The sequence below is a fragment of the Scophthalmus maximus genome, chromosome 14 (genome assembly GCF_022379125.1).
Source record: "Scophthalmus maximus strain ysfricsl-2021 chromosome 14, ASM2237912v1, whole genome shotgun sequence".
NCBI classification, from domain to species: domain Eukaryota; kingdom Metazoa; phylum Chordata; class Actinopteri; order Pleuronectiformes; family Scophthalmidae; genus Scophthalmus; species Scophthalmus maximus.
In genome coordinates this window covers 1,488,684-1,512,500 of record NC_061528.1, presented here as the reverse complement: position 1 = coordinate 1,512,500, position 23,817 = coordinate 1,488,684, and the positions used below count along the sequence as shown (strand labels likewise).

At 49.3% G+C, this 23,817-nt stretch overlaps 1 protein-coding gene across 7 annotated transcripts in view; it reads right to left on the bottom strand.

Moving 5' to 3' along the window:
- LOC118282680 (diacylglycerol kinase beta) overlaps nucleotides 1-20,643 on the bottom strand; it is a 68,381-nt gene extending 47,738 nt beyond the window's left edge. Inside the window, exons 1-9 of one of the 7 annotated variants that reach the window (XM_035603972.2) lie at nucleotides 20,358-20,643; nucleotides 11,326-11,723; nucleotides 6,455-6,531; nucleotides 3,275-3,425; nucleotides 2,451-2,513; nucleotides 1,723-1,998; nucleotides 974-1,123; nucleotides 362-411; nucleotides 1-61 (exon numbers count right to left, since the gene is read on the bottom strand). The exon at nucleotides 1-61 is cut by the window's left edge and continues 14 nt beyond it. In XM_035603972.2, the coding sequence (XP_035459865.2) occupies nucleotides 1-61; nucleotides 362-411; nucleotides 974-1,123; nucleotides 1,723-1,998; nucleotides 2,451-2,513; nucleotides 3,275-3,425; nucleotides 6,455-6,531; nucleotides 11,326-11,392 (895 nt within the window). In that variant the 5' untranslated portion in view covers nucleotides 11,393-11,723; nucleotides 20,358-20,643. Of the gene's footprint in view, nucleotides 62-361; nucleotides 412-973; nucleotides 1,124-1,722; nucleotides 1,999-2,450; nucleotides 2,514-3,274; nucleotides 3,426-3,799; nucleotides 3,817-6,454; nucleotides 6,532-11,325; nucleotides 11,724-11,896; nucleotides 11,998-13,627; nucleotides 14,064-20,357 lie in introns of those variants that run through there. The other 6 variants (XM_035603969.2, XM_047337492.1, XM_035603970.2 and 3 more) reach the window with 6 other exon arrangements.
- Between the last annotated feature and the right edge of the window lie 3,174 nt (nucleotides 20,644-23,817).

The window sequence follows — 23,817 nt, the reverse complement described above, 5'->3', positions numbered from 1 at the left end:
TGGAATCCCACTCCAGATACTCGGCCACGTGCACCATCTGATTGATGATCCGATCCAGCTCCTACGAAAAGAAAAGAAAAGACAAAAGCATTCATTCCAAAAGAGATTTTTAAAAAAAGTCTCTAACTAAAATAATCACCACTCGTAAGTTTTGAAACTTCAACACGAGTCCGTGTCTCCACACTTTCTAACCACTGGTGTGTTTATACAAACATATTTCAACACATGAACCGGTGCAGACGACCTCATGTAAACACACTCGCTGCCTGTGCTGCGTTCAGGTACACACTACTTTTAGAGGATAAACAAAGTGAGAGACGAAGCGCAGAGAGGTCGAGGGAGAGAGAGAGAGGGAACTCACCGAGCTGTCCAGAAGCCCGTTGCCGTCTGTGTCGTACAGCCGGAACATGACTAGAGGGAAACGAGAGAGCACAGATCCCATGACGACTCACACTCACACTCTGCCACATAATTAGTGGATCTCTCTCTGACGCGGTGACATTTGGTCACCACGGGGTTAAGCGAGTGGTTTGGCGAGCCAGCTGCTTCTGCACCGCTGCACCGGGATCAGTGGAGGGATTAGCCTTCGTCAGTGTGTGTGTGTGTGTGTGTGTGTGTGTGTGTGTGTGTGTGAGCCAATGGAGACGCTGGAGAAGTCGACCAGGCACAGCGGAGCATTAGCAGGTCACTGACCTTCCCTGTGTGGGAGGTGTGACGGCGAGGCCCCGGGACGATCCGAGGCCCCGGGACGATGCGAGGCCCCGGGGCGATGCGAGGCCCCGGGGACGATGCGAGGCCCCGGGGACGATGCGAGGCCCCGGGACGATCCGAGGCCCCGGGGACGATGCGAGGCCCCGGGGACGATCCGAGGCCCCGGGGACGATGCGAGGCCCCGGGGACGATCCGAGGCCCCGGGGACGATGCGAGGCCCCGGGACGTCGACATGAGCAGTCCAACACACACTGTCACTCACACTCCAGCTTGTCCTCCGGCGTCCCCCTCTCCAGCAGCGACAGGTAGCAGACGATGTCCTTGAGGAAGACCACCTGGGGCGACGGCAGGAGGGGGGAGGAGCCTTTCTGGGGCGACGGGCTCGTCCGCGGCTTCTCGGGGCGACTTCGCTCTGCGGACGGACAAACACACGCGTGTTCAGAGAGCGAGGGAGCCAAGGGAGCAGCGGAGGTCAGGTAGTTACAGACAGAGGATACAGTGATGATGTCACAGGGTGTGAAAAACCATAACCGGATGAGATGGAACAAGTTTTGTTATAGTTATAAAAGTTACATATGTTACATCAAATAAATTATGTTCTATTTATTATTTGCTCTACTAATTCATATATTTGGTTGTATTTGTGGTTTTTTTGTAATATTATGAATATGTATTGTTATTTTATTAGTGTTAAAATTATTAGTGTATTTATTTTGTAAATACATATTTTATTCCATTCTTGTATATTAATCTTAATACTATTATCGTTCTGTCTTCTAATTACTTACTTAACTTCTTTATTTTTGCAACTACGGAGCATAGCTGCTAAATCTTTTCACTGAATATTAATTAAAATATCATACTTATAGTAAAACCAGTGTGACAGTAAACATCTTGAATTAATCAAGTTAAATTAATCAAATTAATTAATTAGTTCTTTAATAGAAATTGGAGTAGTTGTTATATTGTTGTTATTCGATGATGTCAGAGCACCGACTACCTGAACCTCACCTGGTGAAAGTTTGGGGGACACCGGCGACCTGGCCGGTCCGGCGTTGGGGGTCAGGACGTTGCCGCTGCTGCTGCTGACCTCTGAGGTCCGGACCTGGCTGCAGGGGGATCGGTGGGGCCCCCCGGGCGTGTGGCCCCCCGTCCCCGAGCGCTGCGAGGAGGAGCGCGACGAACACGGGGACGTGGTGGCGCCGGAGCCCGACGCGCTCATCACGCAGGAGTGTTCCGGCGTGTTGTGGCGGCCCATGGCGGACAGGATGCTTTTCCCGTTCATCCCTGTCGGGGGGGGGGCGGCCACCGATGATGGAGGGGAAGAGAGAAAAGAGAGGGACGAATTAAGAGGAGGAACATGAAGAAATACTGTAAAACTTCACAACCAATATTAAAAGGATGCACAGAGGGACAGGAAGCAGCTGCGTTAAAACAGTTCACAAATACAGTTCACAAAGCATCAAGTCACAAAACACCACATCGACACCACGAGGGGGAGCAGGTGAACAGGTGAGCAGGTGAACAGGTGAGCAGGTGAACAGGTGAACAGGTGAGCAGGTGAGCAGGTGAACAGGTGAACAGGTGAGCAGGTGAACAGGTGAGCAGGTGAACAGGTGAGCAGGTGAGCAGGTGAACAGGTGAGCAGGTGAGCAGGTGAACAGGTGAACAGGTGAGCAGGTGAACAGGTGAACAGGTGAACAGGTGAACAGGTGACGACGCTCGCCCTGCGCCGGTACCTGTGATGGGGGCACAGGCCACTTCGGTATGAATAGAGATGCCTGCGTCGATGGAACGAGCTTCTGCGGTCGGACATTGTTTAGAGGAAAGAAAAGAAAAGACAGAAAGAGAAAGAGAAAGAGAAAGAGCAGCAGACGCATCAGGAATAAGTGAAGATCTTCTTGATGTTCTATATACAGAGGTTACAGTAGATTGATGTGTTCAGTGACTTTGTGAGACTCAAAGTGTGGACATCAGAATTAAAGCCCTGTTTTTTAACATCATATTACGGAGGTTACAATACGTCGGATACAGTGAAACGATATTCCCTACACGTGTCGCAGGAAGTAGATGTGACCGCAGCCATCAGTGCAGCCTGGCTCACGTCGCAGTACTCGCCACCACCACCAGCTGGCAGTGCAGGCTCGTCCGCCGATCGACCGCAGGTGAAGGTTTTTCACTTTGGCATTAAGATGAAATGGTTTTACTCAGCGTGTCACTTGCTTTCCGAGCTTCCCCATGAATATGATTTGTTACCGTTCGTCGGTGCAGCGCGATGCCTCGTGTTTGCTCACCTGTGTGTCTAGTTTACACCTGCAGCATCACGCGAGCAGATCAGCCCAGAGTAAATTGCTAACACCTTGGCCCTCACCGTTGGTACCAGGCCTACATAGACGCACATGTTTAGGAAATTGTGAGAGAAGCTCTCCAGGAGATTCGACTCGGGGGTTCTGGAGATCTTAGATTTCAAAGTGAATCTGCTGTGGAGGAAACGGCTTCACACACCCGACGAACAGGTGACGTGTCACGCGATGGGCGACGTTGGAACGCGAGCGGCTCTTACCCAGCAGGCTGGTTCCGGCGCGGGACGGCGCGGGGGAGCAGCCGCCCGTCTTGCTCTTGAAGGAGGTGAAGAGGTGCTGACACAGCTCCTCTGGGATGTCGATCTCCAGGTACGTGGCCATGAAGAGCTGGAAGCCCTCGTAGTCGATGGGCTGAGAAGAGGAGAGCAGAGCGTAGGTTGACACAGTAATAAGACGACGGAGGTTCTCGACAACCACGTGACGACGCATTGGACAACGATGAGAGAAACGCGCGATGGACGATCGGCCCCGAAATGAGAAGTCTGCAGACATGACGCAAGAACTCTCCGGGTACGCCCCCCCCCCTCCCTCCCTCCGCCGGCCCACACACCGCCGTGGGGTGTAGCACTGAACTGAAGGGCCCCCCCCCCTGTGAACCGGGGCCCCCCCGGCCCCTCTGGCAGGCGGCGACAGACCATCTGCGGCGCTTTAATGGGATGTTAGTGGACGGGACGTGCGACACGGACACCACACAGCATGCAGAGGCCGCCGGGCCGGAGGCTTACTTGACTGAGAACGTCTTGCTTCTGTGAAACAGTTGGAAGAGGAGGAAGAAGGAAGGAAGGACGGAAGGAAGGAAGGAAGGAAGGAAGTGGACAGAAGAAGAGAAGGAGTTAGCTACTTGGAGTGAGGCGAGGATGTAGGTGGTGGACTGACACACATATGAACACGTGTGATGCTGTGACGTGCAGATTCAACGCGCCAGAGTAAGAAGTAAGATCTGCTCGTCACAGATCTACACGTGCCGATCCCAGCTCTGTCAAACGAGTCTTTCATCTGGTCCAGTGGTTCTCCCATGTCCCAGCACCGAGGCTCTCGGCTCGTCCTCGTGTCCGTCTGCTCCACAACGTCGTCTCTCGTCACGTAACGTGGTGACGGACGAGTGACCTGTTCGTCACAGGCGACATGTCCTTCCTGAACTCTGCTTTTCCCCGACTGAGGTTGAACAGCTGGTTTTATAAATGTTCCCATGAAGAATCGCTCTCATCGCCACCCAATGCGTTTTTGCCAATTCGGATGTGGTCAAGATTCTGCTCCCTGGAGCGAGTTAACGCTCAATAAACTGAGCAAACACGGAGGAAAGAATAAAGCCCTCGTCCTCCCGGGGGAACATGTGGTTCACTAACCAAAATAAGACGAAGTCGATCCCGTCTGCGCTGAAGAGACACACACACACACACACACACACTCACACACACACACACACACACACACACACACACACACACACACACACACACACACTCACACACACACTCTCACACACACACTCTCACACACACACACACACACACTCACACACACACTCTCACACACACACACACACACACACACACACTCTCACAAACACACACATACACACTCACTCTCACACACACACACACACACACACACACACACACACACACTCTCTCACACACACACACACACACACACACACACTCACACACACACACACACACACACACTCACACACACACACACACACACACACTCACACACACACACACACACACACACTCTCACACACACACACACACACACACACACACACACACACACACACACACACACTCACACACACACACACACTCACACACAAACACACACACACACAAACACTCTCTCACACATGTGCCACCGATCCAGATGTTGCTTCCTGCTGAAAGGAAAACCAGTTCCCTGTAGTTTAATAACACAAAGACAATGAGTCAAAGTGTTAAAAAAAGTATTTGTACGACACAAATTTCGTGTCACACCCTAAATTTGCGTCATTTACTTTAGTGGCGGAATATTCGCGTGACGCGTTGTCGCGGCAACTGAGCGAGGAAGTCGGACACGAGCTTTATCCCCAGTTGGCACAAGGTTCCGCTCTGTGTCTTTTCCCATCGTCATCCCTGTCTGACTTCGTCACACTTCGTGTTTACGTGTGTTTTTGTGCGGAGGAGGTTTGCGTTGATGGTTTTATGAGGATGAAATGAGCCGTAGTTAACGACACGTCATCAGCTATGCAACCAAACCAGAGCCGGTCAGATGCCACAGATACGTCCATGACGTGTGATTGGGCGTGGAGCCTCTGACATGCAGGGGAAACCCCCGGGGGTGTAATCTACGGCCTCCGTCTGTCGGCCGCTCGTCCATCACTGAGAATCATTAGCCTCACTGTGCGTGGGTTAACGTGTCCGCTGGAGGACACCAGACACGACTGACTCGTGTCGGCCCGCGCCCTTCTTTGTTCATCTATTGTCCTCAGACGGCTCTTTATAAAACTCTTCAGAAGAGGCGGAAGCTCAAAGGAACGTGGAGGTCGTAGTCTTCTGCTGTCACCAGCTGGCTGGGGAGATTCCATTACAGCTGGCGAGTCATTGGAGACACACACACACACACACACACACACACTGATGAATGGCAGAAGCCGTGTCTGGTCATCGCGGCGCCGAGCGGCAGCGCGGTCTCAGAAAGCCCACGTGAACCGTTAATTCTGGAAACCCGCGGCGCCAAGGCGCCTCCAGCCGGGCTGTTAGTCGTGACATCACGCGTATACTGAGGAGAAGAGGAGCTGATGATGAAGAGGAGGAGGAGGAAGATGAGTCTCACAAACGGTCACGAGGCTTTCAGCTCCAGTAAGCTCGAGGGAATCACAGAGACCATTGCTGCGTTCCAGTCGACCTCGGAACTCGGAATTACGACCTCCGAGTCGGAAATTGCAAATGGAAGGGAGGCAGAGATGATCGAACAGAGGTGAAACAAGGTGCAGACGTCACAGGAAGAGGCAGAGTGACGGAAAACAAGAGACAGGAGATGGAACAGGACATGAACGTCAAGATAAAAAAGGGGACAGACTCAGGGGATCACAGAGCTGAAAGGAATCAGAAAATCCGGTCGACGGTTTTCTAAAAAACCCCAACGACCTCCGTGCGGTCGGACCCGCTGACGTCGGCCGCCAGAGCGGATGCTGAGAGTGCGTCTCTCCATCACAGGCCTCGGCTAAAAATGGAGGCGGTGACTAAGCGTTTGTGTGATTGATATTACGCCGCATCAGGGCGAGCGAGAGCGGTCGCTGTCAGAGTGAGAGCGTTGAGACGGAGAGAGAACATGGACCAGAGAGAGACGGGGAAGAGGCGGAGGATGAAGTGTGGCGCTCGCACACACACACACACCTGCTCTGGATTGTATTTGGAGAGGACTCCGTCACCGTGGAACTCCTCCAGCACATCCTTCAGCTTCTTGGTGGAGTCTGAGGAGGAACGAGGAGAAAACAGCATTATAATGATGATGATAATAATAATAAGTGTCATGGTTCCACGACTCACTCACGGACACGTCGCTCCATCACGTTACAGCAAATACACTTTCCTGAAGCAGTTGGAAATTAGAAATATTGTTTGGGATAAAATCGAGTCGATGTCGCTGACGATGGACCTGGTGGACACTCGTCAGTTTGACCTTCAGACGTGGAATGGGACGATTTGTCCCATGGGTCACGTTTAAGTGCTTTATCCAACACCTACACGGTGGCGTCAGGCGTCATAAAGAACAAAACCAAAGTGCTCAGACACTTTTCTGTGGCACGTTAATGATCCGTGAGTTCAGGGAGGCGATCACTGCTGTGCGTGAGTATGAGCTCCAACAAGTCACTCAAGACAGAGGCGATGGAGTTGTTCTCCGTAGACGTCGGCGATCGAACTGTGGCGTAGATCTGAGGTATGAAATCCTCTTTTTCTACAGCGTTGCGTTCCCAGGAGCCAAGAGGCCTCAGCTAAATGAGAAATGGAAGAGGTGTGGATCCACCGGGACCAGTTCCTGGAGACGGACACGTCTGGAGACCAACACGTCTGGAGACCACATCTGGAGACCAACACATCTGGAGACCACATCTGGAGACCAACACATCTGGAGACCAACACGTCTGGAGACCACATCTGGAGACCAACACATCTGGAGACCAACACGTCTGGAGACCAACACGTCTGGAGACCACATCTGGAGACCACATCTGGAGACCAACACGTCTGGACACCAACACGTCTGGACACCAACACGTCTGGACACCAACACATCTGGAGACCACATCTGGAGACCCACACGTCTGGACACCGACATGTCTGGACACCGACACGTCTGGACACCGACACGTCTGGACACCAACACGTCTGGACACCAACACGTCTGGACACCAACACATCTGGACACCAACACGTCTGGAGACCAACACGTCTGGAGACCAACACGTCTGGAGACCAACACGTCTGGAGACCGACACGTCTGGAGACCAACACATCTGGACACCAACACGTCTGGACACCAACACGTCTGGAGACCGACACGTCTGGACACCAACACGTCTGGAGACCAACACGTCTGGACACCAACACGTCTGGAGACCAACACGTCTGGACACCAACACGTCTGGAGACCGACACGTCTGGACACCAACACGTCTGGAGACCAACACATCTGGACACCAACACGTCTGGACACCAACACGTCTGGAGACCGACACGTCTGGACACCAACACATCTGGAGACCAACACATCTGGAGACCACATCTGGAGACCGACACGTCTGGACACCAACACATCTGGACACCAACACATCTGGAGACCACATCTGGAGACCAACACGTCTGGAGACCAACACATCTGGACACCAACACATCTGGAGACCACATCTGGAGACCAACACGTCTGGAGACCAACACATCTGGAGACCAACACGTCTGGAGACCAACACATCTGGACACCAACACGTCTGGACACCAACACGTCTGGACACCGACACATCTGGACACCAACACGTCTGGACACCAACACGTCTGGACACCGACACATCTGGACACCAACACGTCTGGACACCGACACGTTGACTGTAAACCAACTTGTACAAAGGAACTCGGTCCATCACCATCACACCCACTTCAGGACCTGATGGCACCGACCGCGTCCGCTCTCTTAATGAACGGCGACAACAACTCATTACGGTGAGTGCTCCGCGGCTTTGCAGCCGGTGATGATTTCCTGTTGGTGTCCTGCAGGACAGTTTGTCCACAGAGAGCGAGCGAGGGCGGGAGATGAGAACATCCGCTACGCAAAATGATCCTCACGCGTGAAAAGACACTCTTCACCGAGATGCAGCGAGCGGTTGTTTTCATTATTATCGATGGGTTGAACATCACAGCTTCTTATATACGATTGAACTAGAGGTTTATTGTTGAAGAATGCTTTGGAAAGAAATGTCACAAAAACACGATGTCTTTGTGTCGGTTCAGGTTTGTACACGACGTCACCGACGATTCTTTTTTCATTCTGCAGTGTATCAGTAATTTCATAATTTGATTCATCATTTAATCTGTGACGTGTCAGAAAATTGTGTACATTTACTATTAAATCCAGTTGGAAAGATATTTAGTTCATTATTGATGAATCAAAGTTAAAATGTTTAAAAAAAACATTCTAATTTCCAAAAGGTTCAATGAACAGAATCAAAATGAAATTAAGAATGAAAGGTATTTGATTTACTATCATGTCAAAGTAAAAGAAATATATATTTTTCTCTTTTTTGAAGCAGAAAATCTTCACAGATGATGAAATGAAAGTTTGGTATTTCAGCTTGAAAAATGGACTTTGGCCTTTTGATCAAACATCAGAAATAGACAGCGAGTATTTTCTGGTCGACAGACTAATGGAATCAACTGATCGATGCAGACAGTTAGAGATATATGATTCATTTGTGTGTATCAACTGATTGTTTGAGCTCCGACTGATGGTTCTCATCTACTGATTCATTTTCTCTGATAACTGATTGGTCACGTTGTCGATATCTCAGAGACATGTCATGTCGTCCAGTTCCCTCTCACATCCTGACAACTGAGAGGGTGAGAGCAGTAAATGGTTTTGAAGCGATCAATCAGTCACTAAAGTGCAAGTGATCGATTAGTCGATGAAGTGTTTCAGTCCTATTAGATTTTATGGCTCATTAATGACACGGACGTTCAGCCGGATGTTTCCTGCTCCTCCGCAGCAGAGCCGGCGGCCTTCGTTAAGTCCTTGATTGATTGGTTGATTGGTTGATTGATTCATTGGTTGGTTGATTGATTCATTGGTTGATTGATTGGTTGATTGGTTGGTTGATTGATTGATTGATTCATTGGTTGGTTGATTGATTCATTGGTTGATTGATTGATTCATTGGTTGGTTGATTGATTCATTGGTTGATTGATTGGTTGATTGATTCATTGGTTGGTTGATTGATTCATTGGTTGATTGATTGGTTGATTGATTCATTGGTTGGTTGATTGATTGATTGATTGATTCATTGGTTGGTTGATTCATTGATTGGTTGATTGTTGGTTGGTTGATTGGTTGGTTGATTGGTTGGTTGATTGATCGGCTGCAGACACCACACGAGCCTCCTCACCGATCTGTGAAGACGAGACCTTCCTCCCCGGCAGCAACTCATTCGTCTTGATTCCATTACTGTCGTTCTCCAGCGGAACCCGACTCATAAACCAAAGAAAATATCAACTGCCTGAACTGACTGTGACTGAAAATCACTTTACTTTAAAATCCAGCTATCCATAATTTATAAGCACAATAATATGAATCATTTAATGGATGGTTTTATAACCTCAGACTGTGCGGTGCCTGGAGCCTGTGTTCTCTGTGATGACCAGCAGGGGGCGACTCCACTGCTTGTTTCTACAGACGTCTATGAGAAAATAATTCTACTTCTCGGCGCTGGTCGTGTTATAGAGCCACAACACGATAAGAGATTGCAACGTGATTGGTTGTACAGTAGATTCATATTTTTGTTTCCTTCTTCTTCTTCTTCGCTGGACGTACGCTGACGTTGGGCTAATCACCAGTTTCCTGCAGCAGCCAGTGGAAATAATGGATTGTTGGTTCCGCCTCAGGGACGAACGTGCAGGTTAACGGGTTAAAATGAACATTGGACTTTTTCCTCGCTCCCCCCAAGGTGTGAATATGAAACTGAATCACAGGACACGTGGGACCGGATGAGCATCAGAACTCAAACTACTAGTCTCTCCTCTGTCCTGGAAGAAGACGAAGAGCAAACGGCATCGTTCGGCGTTAACGACCCGCAGAATGAATAAGAGTGTTTCTGAATGAATGAATGAATGAATGAATGAATGAATGGTCTCTGACGGTCTCGTGAGAGGAGCTGAGGACGATGGAACTCTCGTGTCTTCACTGTCTTCACCCTCGTCTCTTCACATACTCGTTGAAACAGCTTCTGGCTGACGTGGCAACAAACAGAAATGGATTATTGGAAATATGTCAAGTGTTAAAATTCATCCAGTGTTATAACGCAGGAGATGACGTCGCTGGCGCAGTGAGAAGCAGTGAGAGTTATGTCCTGGTTGATACACACTGTACCTCTGCATACATCAGAGAAGCCTTGAATAAATATACAGAGCAGTGTATCGATCAATGTCCCACAGTGTATTGATCTCTCGTCACACACAGGCTCGTGCATCGCTCGGCTTCTTAAAAGAAGATTTCAAATATTTTAAATATGTTTTATTAAAAAAAAAGAAAAAAAAAAGATAATGAATGAGAAGTTTGGCATTATATGATTTATTTTACTTCATTTTCTGGCTCATTTAACAAAGTTAATTGTCTGAATTTAGGATTTGTAGGAACAGGTATTATCATTTGAGTATGTACATATACATATACATAATCAAATGATAACGACAGGCGCTCCTTTGACTAACAAATGTGTTTTGTGAGCGAAGCGAAGGGCGGAGAGTGACACGACCACGAGTCTGCTCGTCCTGCTCGACAACAAGTGACACACAAGAAGAATGAAACAACCAACGTCCAGACTGGAATCAGGCCCCCACGTTTAGAAAAGACGGAGTGAAAAGTGACATTATTTATTTGAATAGTCTTGGACAAACTGAAATAAAACTTTTTGCCATTTAAAAGCATTGAAGAAAAATATGAAATGAACACAACATTATGTGTGTGTGTGTATATATATATACATATACAGATAGATACTCACACTCGCTGTACTGTTGCAGCTGTCCGAACTCAGCTGGGCTCAGACAGACCCAGCTCCCGTCTCCCATGCTGCCTGGCGGCGGAGGGCCGAGGGGGCGGGGCTCGGAGGTCTGGGGGGCGTGGCGCTCCTCGAGCGCGGCTGTGAAGGAACTGACGGTTTCCCCCCGGGTCAGGCTGTGGAACCACACTGAGGCGTGCAGAGGTCGTGTGACGTCGTCATCCTGAGAGTCGGAAATAACCGAGGCCACATGAGGAGAGCGAGACGACGACGACGGAGGCTCTCGCGTCCTGGATGTGTATGTTGAATCTGTCACTTTGGATTCCAGGATACGTCCAGTCAGGTGTGTGTGTGTCTCTGATCCGAAGGTTCCTCAGCTGATCCGCAGCATCGTCGTCGACCTGCAGACGAGGACGAGAAGCAAACACAGCCGAGTGTAAATCCCAGAGCTCATCAACGTCCCGCGGACGCTGTTCACAGTGTCAGAGGAACACGAGCAGGATCCTGTCAGTCGCTTCATCTACCGTGACAGTGAGACAGTGAGAGAACACAGGTCGCAGTGAGCGGAACATACATTAGAACACATTCCAAGGACGGACGACAGCTGCTCAAACACGTTGGCCTGTTCATTTCTCCATCCATCATCTGAGGCGCTTCCAGCTGTAAGGGCGGCGGGGGAGCGGGAGGGGATGTCAGCATCGTACAGACACAAAGACCCTTCTAGAACACGACGGTACCAAGAACCAGGTGACAGTGAGCTCGTTGATTGGTCCAGGCGTGTTGTCACGTAACATCTCACATTTTACACTTGATGCAGCGTTTAATTCGGTCGTGGTTAGTTGTCGTTGTTCACTAACATCGACCGACTGCTTCCTTCGAACGTGTCAAACGACAACACTACAATAAAGAAAGTCACTGCGTCTTCTGCTCGTCTTTCTCTTTTCCGCCATATTTTAATATCTGCCACTGTCAGAGGACGAAGGGGAAAACGCCAGATTAACGCGCCGTTGACGCTGGTTGTCGCCAATCGCCATTAAAAACGACAACGAAGAAGAAGAAGATTGTAACAACCGATCACGTCACGATCTCTGAGCTGGTTGTGGCCCGAGGACTGTGGGCGGAACCCGGAGAGAGGCCCTGATTGGTTCGACCCGGGATTTGACCCAAGAACCCTCGGCTGCCGACCTGGGACCCAGATGAATTCTGGGGAATCCGTGGTTGTGTCAGGTTTTGTTTTTTTGCCTTTTCATGTGATTTGCAGACGAAAATAAAAATAATAAAGAATATCAACAACCCACTAACTCTGTTTTCAACCCCGACTTCTAAAAGTGAGGCTTCGTTCTACTTTACCCCTTTAACATCCACCAGCGTCTCTCTGCTCGTCCTGGACGACGCCGATGAGCCGCGTGTTCACCGCCTCACAGCGAACGGGGGGACGGGGGGGGGGGGGGGGGTCTACACGGGGAGGAGCACGTGTCACTCAAGCGTTCGGGGCCTCCCCTCGCAGAGCGGAGAGGGATTCTGTTTTGCTCGTCCGGTTGCCCGGCAACTGCGACGTCACCGGAGCGAAGCGCCGTGTGACAGAGGGAGACGAGGGAGGCAGACATCGCCACGGTAACGATGAACAGATGTAACTTCATCACATGCATCAACGCGGAGCATGTGAGTTCATCTGCTTTGACCCCAAAACCGCATGGATCTTGTTTTTTATGACTTTCTGAACAACATCATGCGACTGTCTTATCTGACAATAGATCGGTAGATGAAAGGTACTTTATTGATCCCTACATTTGATATCGATGCAAAGTCTGCGTCGCTCTCGTCAAACTCAAGCGGACTATTCATTTGGCACGATGTCGCGAAAGCCAATAAGCGTTGATACCCTTCCATATATTTGTGTTTACTCGCGAGTTGGCGAAGACTTTTTACCCATTGGGAAGGAGACGACTCCAGGTGATGCTTGAAAATTTGCTAACGTAAGAAGTTCTCCTCATCCTGTGGCCTAAAAGAAATCTTGCAATGAAAAGGCTTTAAATTTGCTCATAACTCATCGTTTATGCCAACAGTGAATCAAATGAGGAACGTTGAAGAGGAGCTGCAGATTCAATACATCACCTGAAATATGTGAACTGCCGAGTCAGTTTTCATTTTGACACATTTCAGTTTTCATCAACTTTCAGCATGAAAAGTTTGTGAAGGGATATTTCAGGTTTTGGGCGTTTTCACTCGTGACTCTGATGTCCAGAAACATACGACGACGTCGTGATATATCCAGATGTCGAAGCGTCTGCAGCTGGAAACTCACTCTCAACAGTCGGTCGAGTCTGATGCCTCGGTGGTTCAAACACGGAGCGTCGGAGGCGGAGGAAAAGACAAGAAGAGAATCAGGTCCTAGTTACACCTCCTCACACTGATCGTTACCACATCTGCTTCTGGGGCGTCCAAGGAAACCACATGTTTTTATGTAAAATGACGAGATGACAAAAGACAAGTTTGATAAGTTCATATTCTCAATCTATCACACATTTGTGTCTAGGATCTAAAACCTTCCACGTGCGACCACGTGGACCAAGCCCGAGGACAACCACATGTGAACAACACAACCTGAAGTTCAGAAACAGGTCGATCCTCAACTCCAACCTTCCTACGACGGGAGGCTTCGGTTCAGTCCAGTGCAACACAGCAGTCGTGGAGAGAGCAGCACAAATTAGGATACTGATGATGATGATGATGATGATGATGAATACTGTGATGAAACAGACCCACAGGAGCTCTGACATAACCTCTGCAGGGGGGGGGGGGGGGGGGTCTGCAGGGCTGATCCAGAGTCGCTCCGGCCTCACGTTGGCACGGCACGAAGCCAAATGTCAGACAGGAAGCGTCTAACTGACGTTCCCCCTGTCGGCCGTTGGGCAGGATGTAGTGAGTCCACGCCCCCGGTCCACGCGCTCACTGCGACCGGCCTCGGCAGGAAGTCGCGGCGCCCGTGCAGTCGTGCGATTAAAAAGGAAAGCAGCGGCGGCGCTTCTGTGTCAGACATCCGACGTCGTCATTCACAGCAGCGAGATAATCTCCCCGATCCAAGCACTTTCTAAATATAGACGGTCGCGGCCACAACTGGGTCGGCGACTCGAGCCCCCGGGGCGCACCTGCGTCACGGCGCCATGTCGTCAGTGCGAGATGCTGCGGATTTAGTTACGTCGTCCAATCAATGAGTCGGTGTTAGAAGAAGAAGAAGATAAATAAAAGACCACTAAGAGTCGAGTATCGACAAAGATATTAAAAAAAACAGGCTGTTGAACAGTAAAGTGTGAGGTTGTGCTCATAAAAACATGAAAGATGATCAGATGCAAGTGGAGCCAAGATCCAACGCTGTCAACCCCGCCCCAACACATGAATAACATAATAATCACAATATTCCAAAATCTTAATTACGCTGTATATTGAACGGACACTTTTCATGAGCCTCGGAAATAAATCTCAATTTTCTATCTTCATGTAAACAAGTGTTCATACGCATCCAAACCACAGTTCATGTATATTGTGAATAGTATAAATCATAGGGGGGCGATGACAATGTAGTGTTTATGTTTGCCATTTTTAATCTATATATGTATATGTATATATAATATATATTTAAAATATATATAAAACCTCACTCAGTCAGAAAGATGCAGAGAAGTCTGCGAACACAAGCTTTGACTATGAACGTCTTCTCAAAGTCTGTGGTTTGTGTCGTGGACAGAAGATGAAGGTCTGATCTCAGATGTTCACCTTAAATGATCCGTCTTTAAATCAAACCCTCAACCGTTTCTCTCTGAGCTCGTCGGCTTTTCACGTTTCATTCAGTGGAAAAACCACCAGACTGCAGAGCGTCTACGGCGTCACTACACGTACGAACACACGCTGACACGACACTAACATTTCCACGTTGTTGTTCATTTCCACAGAATCACAGAGCTCAGACTCGTTCTGAGTCCGCAGCGGGACGACTCCGAGCTCAAGTCTTGTAACGTCACTATGTCAATTACAGTTTGGTTTTGGTTCAGAATCAGGACATGAGAGATGTTGAACCGTCTTCATGACACTACGACCTGGACGAAGGAGAATCTCCACAAAGACGTGGACTCTCCTCCCGAGACGAACGGCGGCAGCAACAACAACAACACCATCAGGTGACAAAACTCTCTGCTGACTGTAGTTATTAATTATTAAAAGTTCATGTACAAGGCGACAGGACAGACGACCCAGATGCAGACAGACACGCAGGTGCAGAGAAGTGATTTGGGAGCTGGTGTGTACAGTAGGTGTGTACAGTATGTTGTACAGTATGTTGTACAGTAAGTGTGTATAGTAGGTTGTACAGTATGTGTGTACAGTAGACGTGTACAGTATGTTGTACAGTAGATGTGTACAGTATGTTGTACAGTATGTTGTACAGTATGTTGTACAGTAGGTGTGTATAGTAGGTTGTACAGTATGTTGTGCAGTAGGTGTGTACAGTATGTTGTACAGTATGTTGTACAGTATGTTGTACAGTAGGTGTGTATAGTAGGTTGTACAGTAGGTTTGTACAGTATGTTGTACAGTAGATGTGTACAGCAGGTTGTACAGTAGACATATACAGTATGTGTGTACAGTAGATGTGTACAGTATGTTGTACAGTAGACGTGTACAGTGGACGTGTACAGTAGGTGTGTACAATAGGCGTGTACAGTAGGAAGAGGAATTAAAAGAGGGAGTTCCTCATTGGACGCGAGGAAGTGAGAACATGGTACAACCATGACCGAGCGGAACATGAACAAGACCCGGCAGGAATCTGAGTCTAAACCAAATCAAACTTGACATGAAACATTGATATTTCAACAGCTGTTGACGGAGCCATGAAATCATGATCAATGTTTGATCTGCTGCAGATGAATCAACCTTTGCCCTCTGCTCTCTCCCTCTCGCTCGGCATCTGATTCAGAAGTGTCTTTACCTCATTTCATCTCATTCAATCTTCACACTTTCAATGGCCCGTCTTCAATAACTCTTCTTCATGCTTCCTCGCTGCGGAGGATTATTCTTTTCTCGTGGATGAATAAAGATGTGATGAAGCTTCTAAAAGACGGAGACGTGCTGCTGACACGTCGGCTGCATGAACCAACGGAGGGAATGAGCGGTGACATTGTGTCTTCCAACTCATAATTTGAATAATTTAGACCCAAAACTAACTCTGCTTTCTACTTCTTGATGTTGTACAGGAGTGTTTCCTTCTCCATGAGGTCGTCAGTGGGCGGGGGGGGAGAATGAAGTGCATGAGGGCATGGTTAGCCTTAGGGTTAGCCTGCGCCTCATCTTTACCCATAAAAGGACTGCTGCTGATGCCTTGTCAGGACTTGACTAGACACACACACACACACACACACACACACACACACACGTACAGTACAGAAATCACACACACACACACACACTATTCCTGCTTCTCGTCTCGTTCTATCTTCACCTTCTCACCTCCATCATCTCAACTCACTGTTTCCATTCGGCCCCTTTCTTTTCTCTTCCACTTCCTGTTTCATTCAAATTTCATCTTCGCTGGGATTTTGTTCTTTCCATCTCAAAGAGAGTGAATCATCCGAGTTTTGTTCTCGTTAGTCATTAACGGAAGTTCTGTTTCTGTTTGCATCGTGGAGGTCACGAGGACCAGAGGAGGCAGCGACGCCGTCCTCCGACCTACCGGGGATGTGGAGCCTCACGGACACCAGGAGTATTCATGGAAGGCCACGGGTGTCATGGCAACTGGGGGATTGTGTGTAAAAATGCAGAGGGGAATGGAAAAGGTCGAGCTTGGCACAACAGCTGATTGTACTGTGTTGAGATGAGCCCGGAGAGCCAGAGAATCCTGCTCCACGTCACAGCCCCGTACGTTCATATTGAACTGTGTTGTCCAGTAAATACAAAAAATATATAAACCCTGTGAAACATCGCCCTGCACAGTGAAGGTCAAACACCCAAGCCAAGTAACACAAAGCAATTTCGGCCTCAGGTTTTCAGCCTTGGATTCTTTCTGCTACAGTGCTTTAGCTTATTAATATATATATATAGATATATCTATATATATCTATATATCTATATCTCAATATATGCGAGTACAGACTTTTTTTTGCCATTTCTGAGCCTTAGTGAAGGAAAGTTCTTCTCCAACCCTGTATCACACAGACAGTATCTTGTTTATCTGTCCGTGTGGGAAACATTTGGATTTGATTATTTTATCTTTTTCAGTTCTTGTCCCCGACTCCGATTCTTGTCCTGTTATGTATTTTAAGCATCACAATAAACTAGAGCATAACTCCGCCGAGGCGAAGGCCCGACTGTACCTCGCCACGTTAATCGGACAGACAACTGTCGTGCCCTCTAGTTGTTCCAGGTTTAAAGACTTCCTGTCCCTGTGTCACCGCTTAATCTTTCCACGGTTCCACCACTGGAAGACTTTTATTCTGAAACACCTCGAGCCTTCTCCCTGAGTTCAGGACGAGCATTTCCTCCTGACATCAGTTCACCTTGACTGGTTTGACCTCAAGTTGCACCCTTAAAAAAAAAGTCCAACCAATAATGTCGTGATAAATATTCTGACTGGCTGAAATAAAAAAGTCCACCGACAAGACAAATCACATCTTGTCACTGAGCCAAACGAGAGCGCTGCAGTAAATCTGCTGAGCCGAATATATACAGGCCTGTCCAAAATCTACGGAAGCCCTTTAATCATAAAAACATATTGGCCCAACAACTTGAGCCTTGTTACTTTAAGATGGAGATGCATTATGGGTAATGTTTTTAGTAAAGGCCAAGTTTTGTCTACCCAGGGTTTTTTTTCTGGCTCACGTCAGCGTCACCTTCAGTGACCTGTGGGGGGCGCTACACATGTTTGTGTTTCAAAAGGGGGGCTGGTGTCGTATGATCATGGTCGTCTTCTATTCAGGTCAGAGCGGAGGTGAGAGGAATCCCCGTTGAGTGGCTCTGCGCTCGTGCTCTCGTCCTAATCGCACAGATCATCCATGTTCCGACAGTTCAGTCTGACGGGCGAGCGGATCGTTACCGGGAGGTTTTGGCCTCCGTCTTCGCAGACCTGCGCTGACCCTGGATCCGTCCGCCCGCCGGACCCTCGCACAGGCTGCTGACACAGTGTGAACACACACACGTCGCCGTCACACCGACAAACACTGTCTACGGTACCAGTACACATTTTTTCCCAATTCTCGTAAAAAAGTGTCATATCGCGATATCAATGACAGCGACACGATGACGTATGACACATTTATGTGGCCTAGTGCGCAACGACACATCCAATACGTCTTAAGATGACACACACTACATGTGAAGTAGGTCACGTGACATCTGTAGGAGGATTTTGATCAAATATTTAAACGTGTGGAAATGGCAAAAACGGGGCCAAAATGTCACTTTCAAATCAAAATGGCCGACTTCCTGTTGCAATTAGGATACGACTCCGATGGAGTTTTCTGTATGTGTGGACACGATGCGTGTGCCTCTGGAATTACATCCATGTGGGTGAAACCTGAACGTTTTGATTCGAGCTAACGCCTAGCATGCACGGCTAACGTCGGAGCCACAGTCTTTTAAGAAGCGCTTGTCTTTCATTTTCATAAGCAGTGAGTGTTTGACCTTTTGACTGAAGGTCTGCCTGTTCACGTTTGCACATAAAGTGCGAGGTCGGTTTCATGAGGTGATAATATTGCACAGTAGCTTCTGTAGCTAGTTGGAGAAGATGGACGGACAATGCCCTTCATTTTGTTTTGCACTAATAAATGCTGCCGCCCGCAAACTGCAATCACCGCTCAAATGTCGCAAATAACATCGTGATATCATTTTAAGGTTATGTCCCCCGACTGTACACGCTGGTGCTCCCGTTCTTTCTCTGGACTCGGAGCGTGAGCTGCATTTCAGAGCGCTGCTGAATGATCCTCGTCCTCTCAGCCTCCATCCTCCGGTTCACTCTCTGTTTCCCCCTCTTCTCCCGATTCCCTCCTCAGCTCCGTCCCCTCTGCCCCGGTAAAATCCTCATCGCCGAACCGACCGGACGCTGTCAAGGAATGAAAAGAGCATCGCATTCGGTGACGCCTTGACCAGATGTGATTAGGCGCGAGTCTGCCTGACCGGGGACTCATCTGGAGAAGTGAGCCGTCCCATGGTAAAGCACCGCCGCTCGAGGATTGAACGGGAGCAGCAGGACGACGTGCGACAGACTCACGATGACAAAAAACGACAAGCCGAGACTTAAAAGGGAAGAGAAATCGTTAGAATCGCAGTTTAGGAAGTGGCCAAATATCTGAAGCTCTCAGGACCTGACCTCCACAAGGAGGTCGTATAGATGCAAGTGTTCAATTCTGTTGGTGTTCATTCCATATATCCCGGTTAATAAACAGTTCTTGATTGGGACACTTGTCCACGAGTCCATCGTCGTGCCCTTGGCTGGAAAACTCCCCGACTGAGGTCATCGCACCAGAGAAACACGTCCCAGCACCTTATGATTCATCAACAAACCAGAAAGAAAGAAGCCCTGATGTCGGACAGTGTCACCAGACGCCAGCTCATCTCACTCGTATGGATCCTGTGCTGAGCTCAACTGCTCGGTGTCCAGCTGCTGGTGACAAACACACAACCATCACATCTGAACAACCACAGACGTGACGGAACCAAACCGCCAAAAGAAAACCAAACAGCCTCGTCAGCATCGCGGCACGTTCAACAAAAACTTCTTATTAGGGCTCATTTTTTACACGGCCAGAAGAAGAAGAAGAAGATGAAGGAGAAGAAGGAGAAGAAGAAAGAAGAAGGAGGAGGAGGAGGAGGAGGAGGAAGAGTGAAAGAGTGTCCCGACAGATGACAACAAAAGAGACGTGGGTGAAACCAGCAGAGATCAGACAACTGTCATATTTAATAACATCAAGATCATGGAAGAGGAAGAAGAAGAGAGAGACGGAGATGGGAGGATGAGGATGAGGATCACAGAGAGAGAAAGTCTTTCCTACCTCTGTCACGGCTGCTCGTACTACAGGCAGTTACATCCCTGCTCGGTGCTGCAGAGCAGACGAGTCCACAGACAGTCAGTGGGTCTGTCTGTGATCCAGTCCACAGACAGTCAGTGGGTCTGTCTGTGATCCAGGACGTGGAGTCGATCTGGTTCCTCAGTCGAGTCGTCCTCTCTGCCTCACACCTTCACTGGGCTTCATGCAGCACGACGGCAGAGACGTCCCTCCAGTCAGACTGAATTCATTACGCCTCTCTCTCTCTCTCTCCCTCTCTCTCTCTCTCTCTCTCTCTCCCTCTCTCCCTCCCTCTCTCTCTCTCTCTCCCTCTCTCTCTCTCTCTCTCTCTCTCCCTCTCTCCCTCCCTCTCTCTCTCTCTCTCTCCCTCTCTCTCCCTCTCTCTCTCCCTCTCTCTCTCTCCTCCCTCTCTCTCTCTCTCCTCCCTCTCTCTCTCCCCCCCTCTCTCTCTCCCTCTCTCTCTCCCTCTCTCTCTCTCTCTCCCCCCTCCCTCCCTCTCTCTCTCCTCTCTCTCTCTCCCCCCCCCCTCCCTCCCTCTCTCTCTCCTCTCTCTCTCTCCCCCCCCCCTCCCTCCCTCTCTCTCTCCTCTCTCTCTCTCCCCTCCTCCCTCTCTCTCTCCTCCCTCTCTCTCCCCCCCCCCCTCCCTCCCTCTCTCTCTCCTCTCTCTCTCTCCCCTCCTCCCTCTCTCTCTCCCTCTCTCTCTCTCTCCCCTCCTCCCTCCCTCTCTCTCTCTCCTCCCTCCCTCTCTCTCCCTCCCTCCCTCCCTCTCCCCCTCCTCCCCTCCCTCCCTCTCTCTCTCCTCCCTCTCTCTCTCTCCCCTCCCTCTCTCTCTCCTCCCTCCCTCTCTCTCCCCCCCTCCCTCTCTCTCTCTCCCTCCCTCTCTCTCTCTCTCCCTCTCCCTCTCTCCCTCCCTCTCTCTCCCCCCCTCCCTCCCTCTCTCTCTCCCCTCCTCCCTCCCTCCCTCCCTCTCTCTCCCCTCCTCCCTCCCTCCCTCTCCCTCTCTCCCCCCCCCTCTCTTCTGACTCACTGATCAACAGCTGCACACGTTTCCTCCTTCATTTCACCTCAATCTGCCTTGTGTTGTTTCTGTTGTTTCTGTTGTTTCTGTTGTTTCTGTTGTTTCTTTGTCGTGAAAATGGGAAATTGGCTTCATGCAGATCTTTGTGTTTGTTTTGAGAAACTTCATCACAGAATAGTTGTTTCGCCCTCCAAAAAACCCCAAAACGAAGGTTGACTTTAACCAACTGTTGTAGAGACTCATCAACTGGTTCTGTGAAAATATTTTTCGAAGAAATGAGAAGAAAATGTAAAAAAATAAAAAATAAATAAACAGTTGAACAGCCAGTAAAATGTCGTCTGCACACAAAGTGTGTGAAGCCTGTCTTCTGTGGTCTGACCAGCAGGGGGCGCCTCTATGAGAACGTGACTCCACTTCTCACTTGATTCATAACGTCAGTAAAACTTTTCATGAGGAGTTTATGGTTCAATCTGTAGTTTCAAGTCTTCTTCAATAACATGATGTTCATGTATGTACTGAAATAAAAGATACAAAATTATGTCAACGCTTGAGTGAAAACAAACTCTTTCAACATCTCTTTCTTCTGCATTTCTTTTACATTACCTTTCTGTTTCTCTCTCTCTCTCTCTCTCTCTCTCTCTCTCACACACACACACACACACACACAGGATGTCACACAACTCTGAAGGTGTCACTGCAACGTGTCGGCCTGTTGTTGAGCTGCTGGCTGCTTCTGCAGTGAAGTCATTGATGAGTAAAAGGCCGGTGGCTTCCATCCATCTACCTATTCTCTCAAACAGCACACACACACACACACACACACACACACACACACGTGATGTGATGCCTCGTTTCACAGAATCCTGCATCGCTTCCTGCTGCTGGAGCTAAAAGAGGCTGATCCCCAGAGAAACAAGAGGAGCGTGATTCTTCTCTTCTACCCTCCCTCCCCTCATTCTCATATTTCCATCTTCCTGTCGTCTGGAAGTCACATCGAGCCCTTGTCAGGTTCAGTGAATACATTTTGTGTTGCTTCTGGTTGGTTTGTGCCGAAGCCGCGACCCAGAGGTGGGACGACCCCGACGGGGGGAACTCTGTGGCAGGACGGGCCACAAACTAATCTTAAAAAAGGGGAAATTGGCTCTCGCTCCTCAGAGGAATGTGACTGTGTCGGAGGATAAAAAACACAATTGGCTCCCACGTTTCTATACCACTTCCCAAAGAATGTCTGACGTTCACTGATAATAACTCTCAGGCTGGTGGATCTCAGGCGGCGAGCGGCGGGGACGGGGCGTCTGCTGTGTGTCCCATAAAGGTCACATGGCAGGCGCTGAAGTCACATTCCGCTAATTGAAAACTTGAATATCAGCCGCCGGCAGCGAGAGAAAGAAAAGACTGCAAAAACAAACGTCTTCGTTTGAGAAGCAAAGCCAACGGGATAAAAATAGCGGCACGTTTCCTCCGTTCGGGATCAAGAGCAGATTGTTCTGGTCGGGTTGATGTTTCGCTCGCAACTTGGAATAATTCAATCACACGTCATCACCGTGTGGAGTATTAACGCCCAGTGGAGGGAAGCGCTCGATTTTGCAGCGACAGCGAAGCATCATCATTCATTTTGAGTGACGTCTCTGTCCACTTGTCCAATATCCATCCGCCCATTTTCTGCCGCTCATCCGGGATGGGGTCTCTGTTCCAGACGTCCCTCTCCCAGCTCCTCCTGGAGGATCCCGGGTCGCCCCCCTCCGGCGACTTCTGGGTCTTCAGGTTTTAAAACTCCTTTTAACGTAACGTTAATCACGTGGTTTATATTGTATGATGTCCTGACAACCAGCCAGAGCGGTTTGCGTGTCGACATGAAGTCGGCTGAAGGTCACGAGTCGCTCGGTTTCGTGTGTCACTCGCCACGGTGGGGGGAAGACGCGCCAGCGGACGCCTCAGCCGCTGCGAACGCGGCGCACGCCTCCGCAAAACTGTGGAGTCAGTCAGAGGAGCCCCACTGAACCACAACCTGCAGTTTCACTTCCTCTGAGCTTCACGCCGCTCGGCTCCGCCACCAGAACAACACTGTCCGCACGTCAGCGCTCCGCGGTGAGACGCATGTTGATGTACACATGGAAACGAGCCGCACAAGTACGAGTACAAGTACACACCGCCCACGCACACGTAGAGGAGAGTACGCACAGCAACGATCGATACGACAGCAACTGACAAACAGGAAGTGGGAAGCAGCAATAAATGGACCCAGAAGAAACGGGTGCACTGGCTGGAAGGCCGCGAGGCCGAGGGACGACGCTCCTCCGCTCCTCCGTTCACAGTCGGCCGTTTGGTCGGCCAGATGCTCCACATCCTCGTTACGTTAACGTGGAAAATCCCAACAGCAGTTAGTCATTCACTTCCCCGTCTGTCCGACCGAGTCAACTTCCCCCG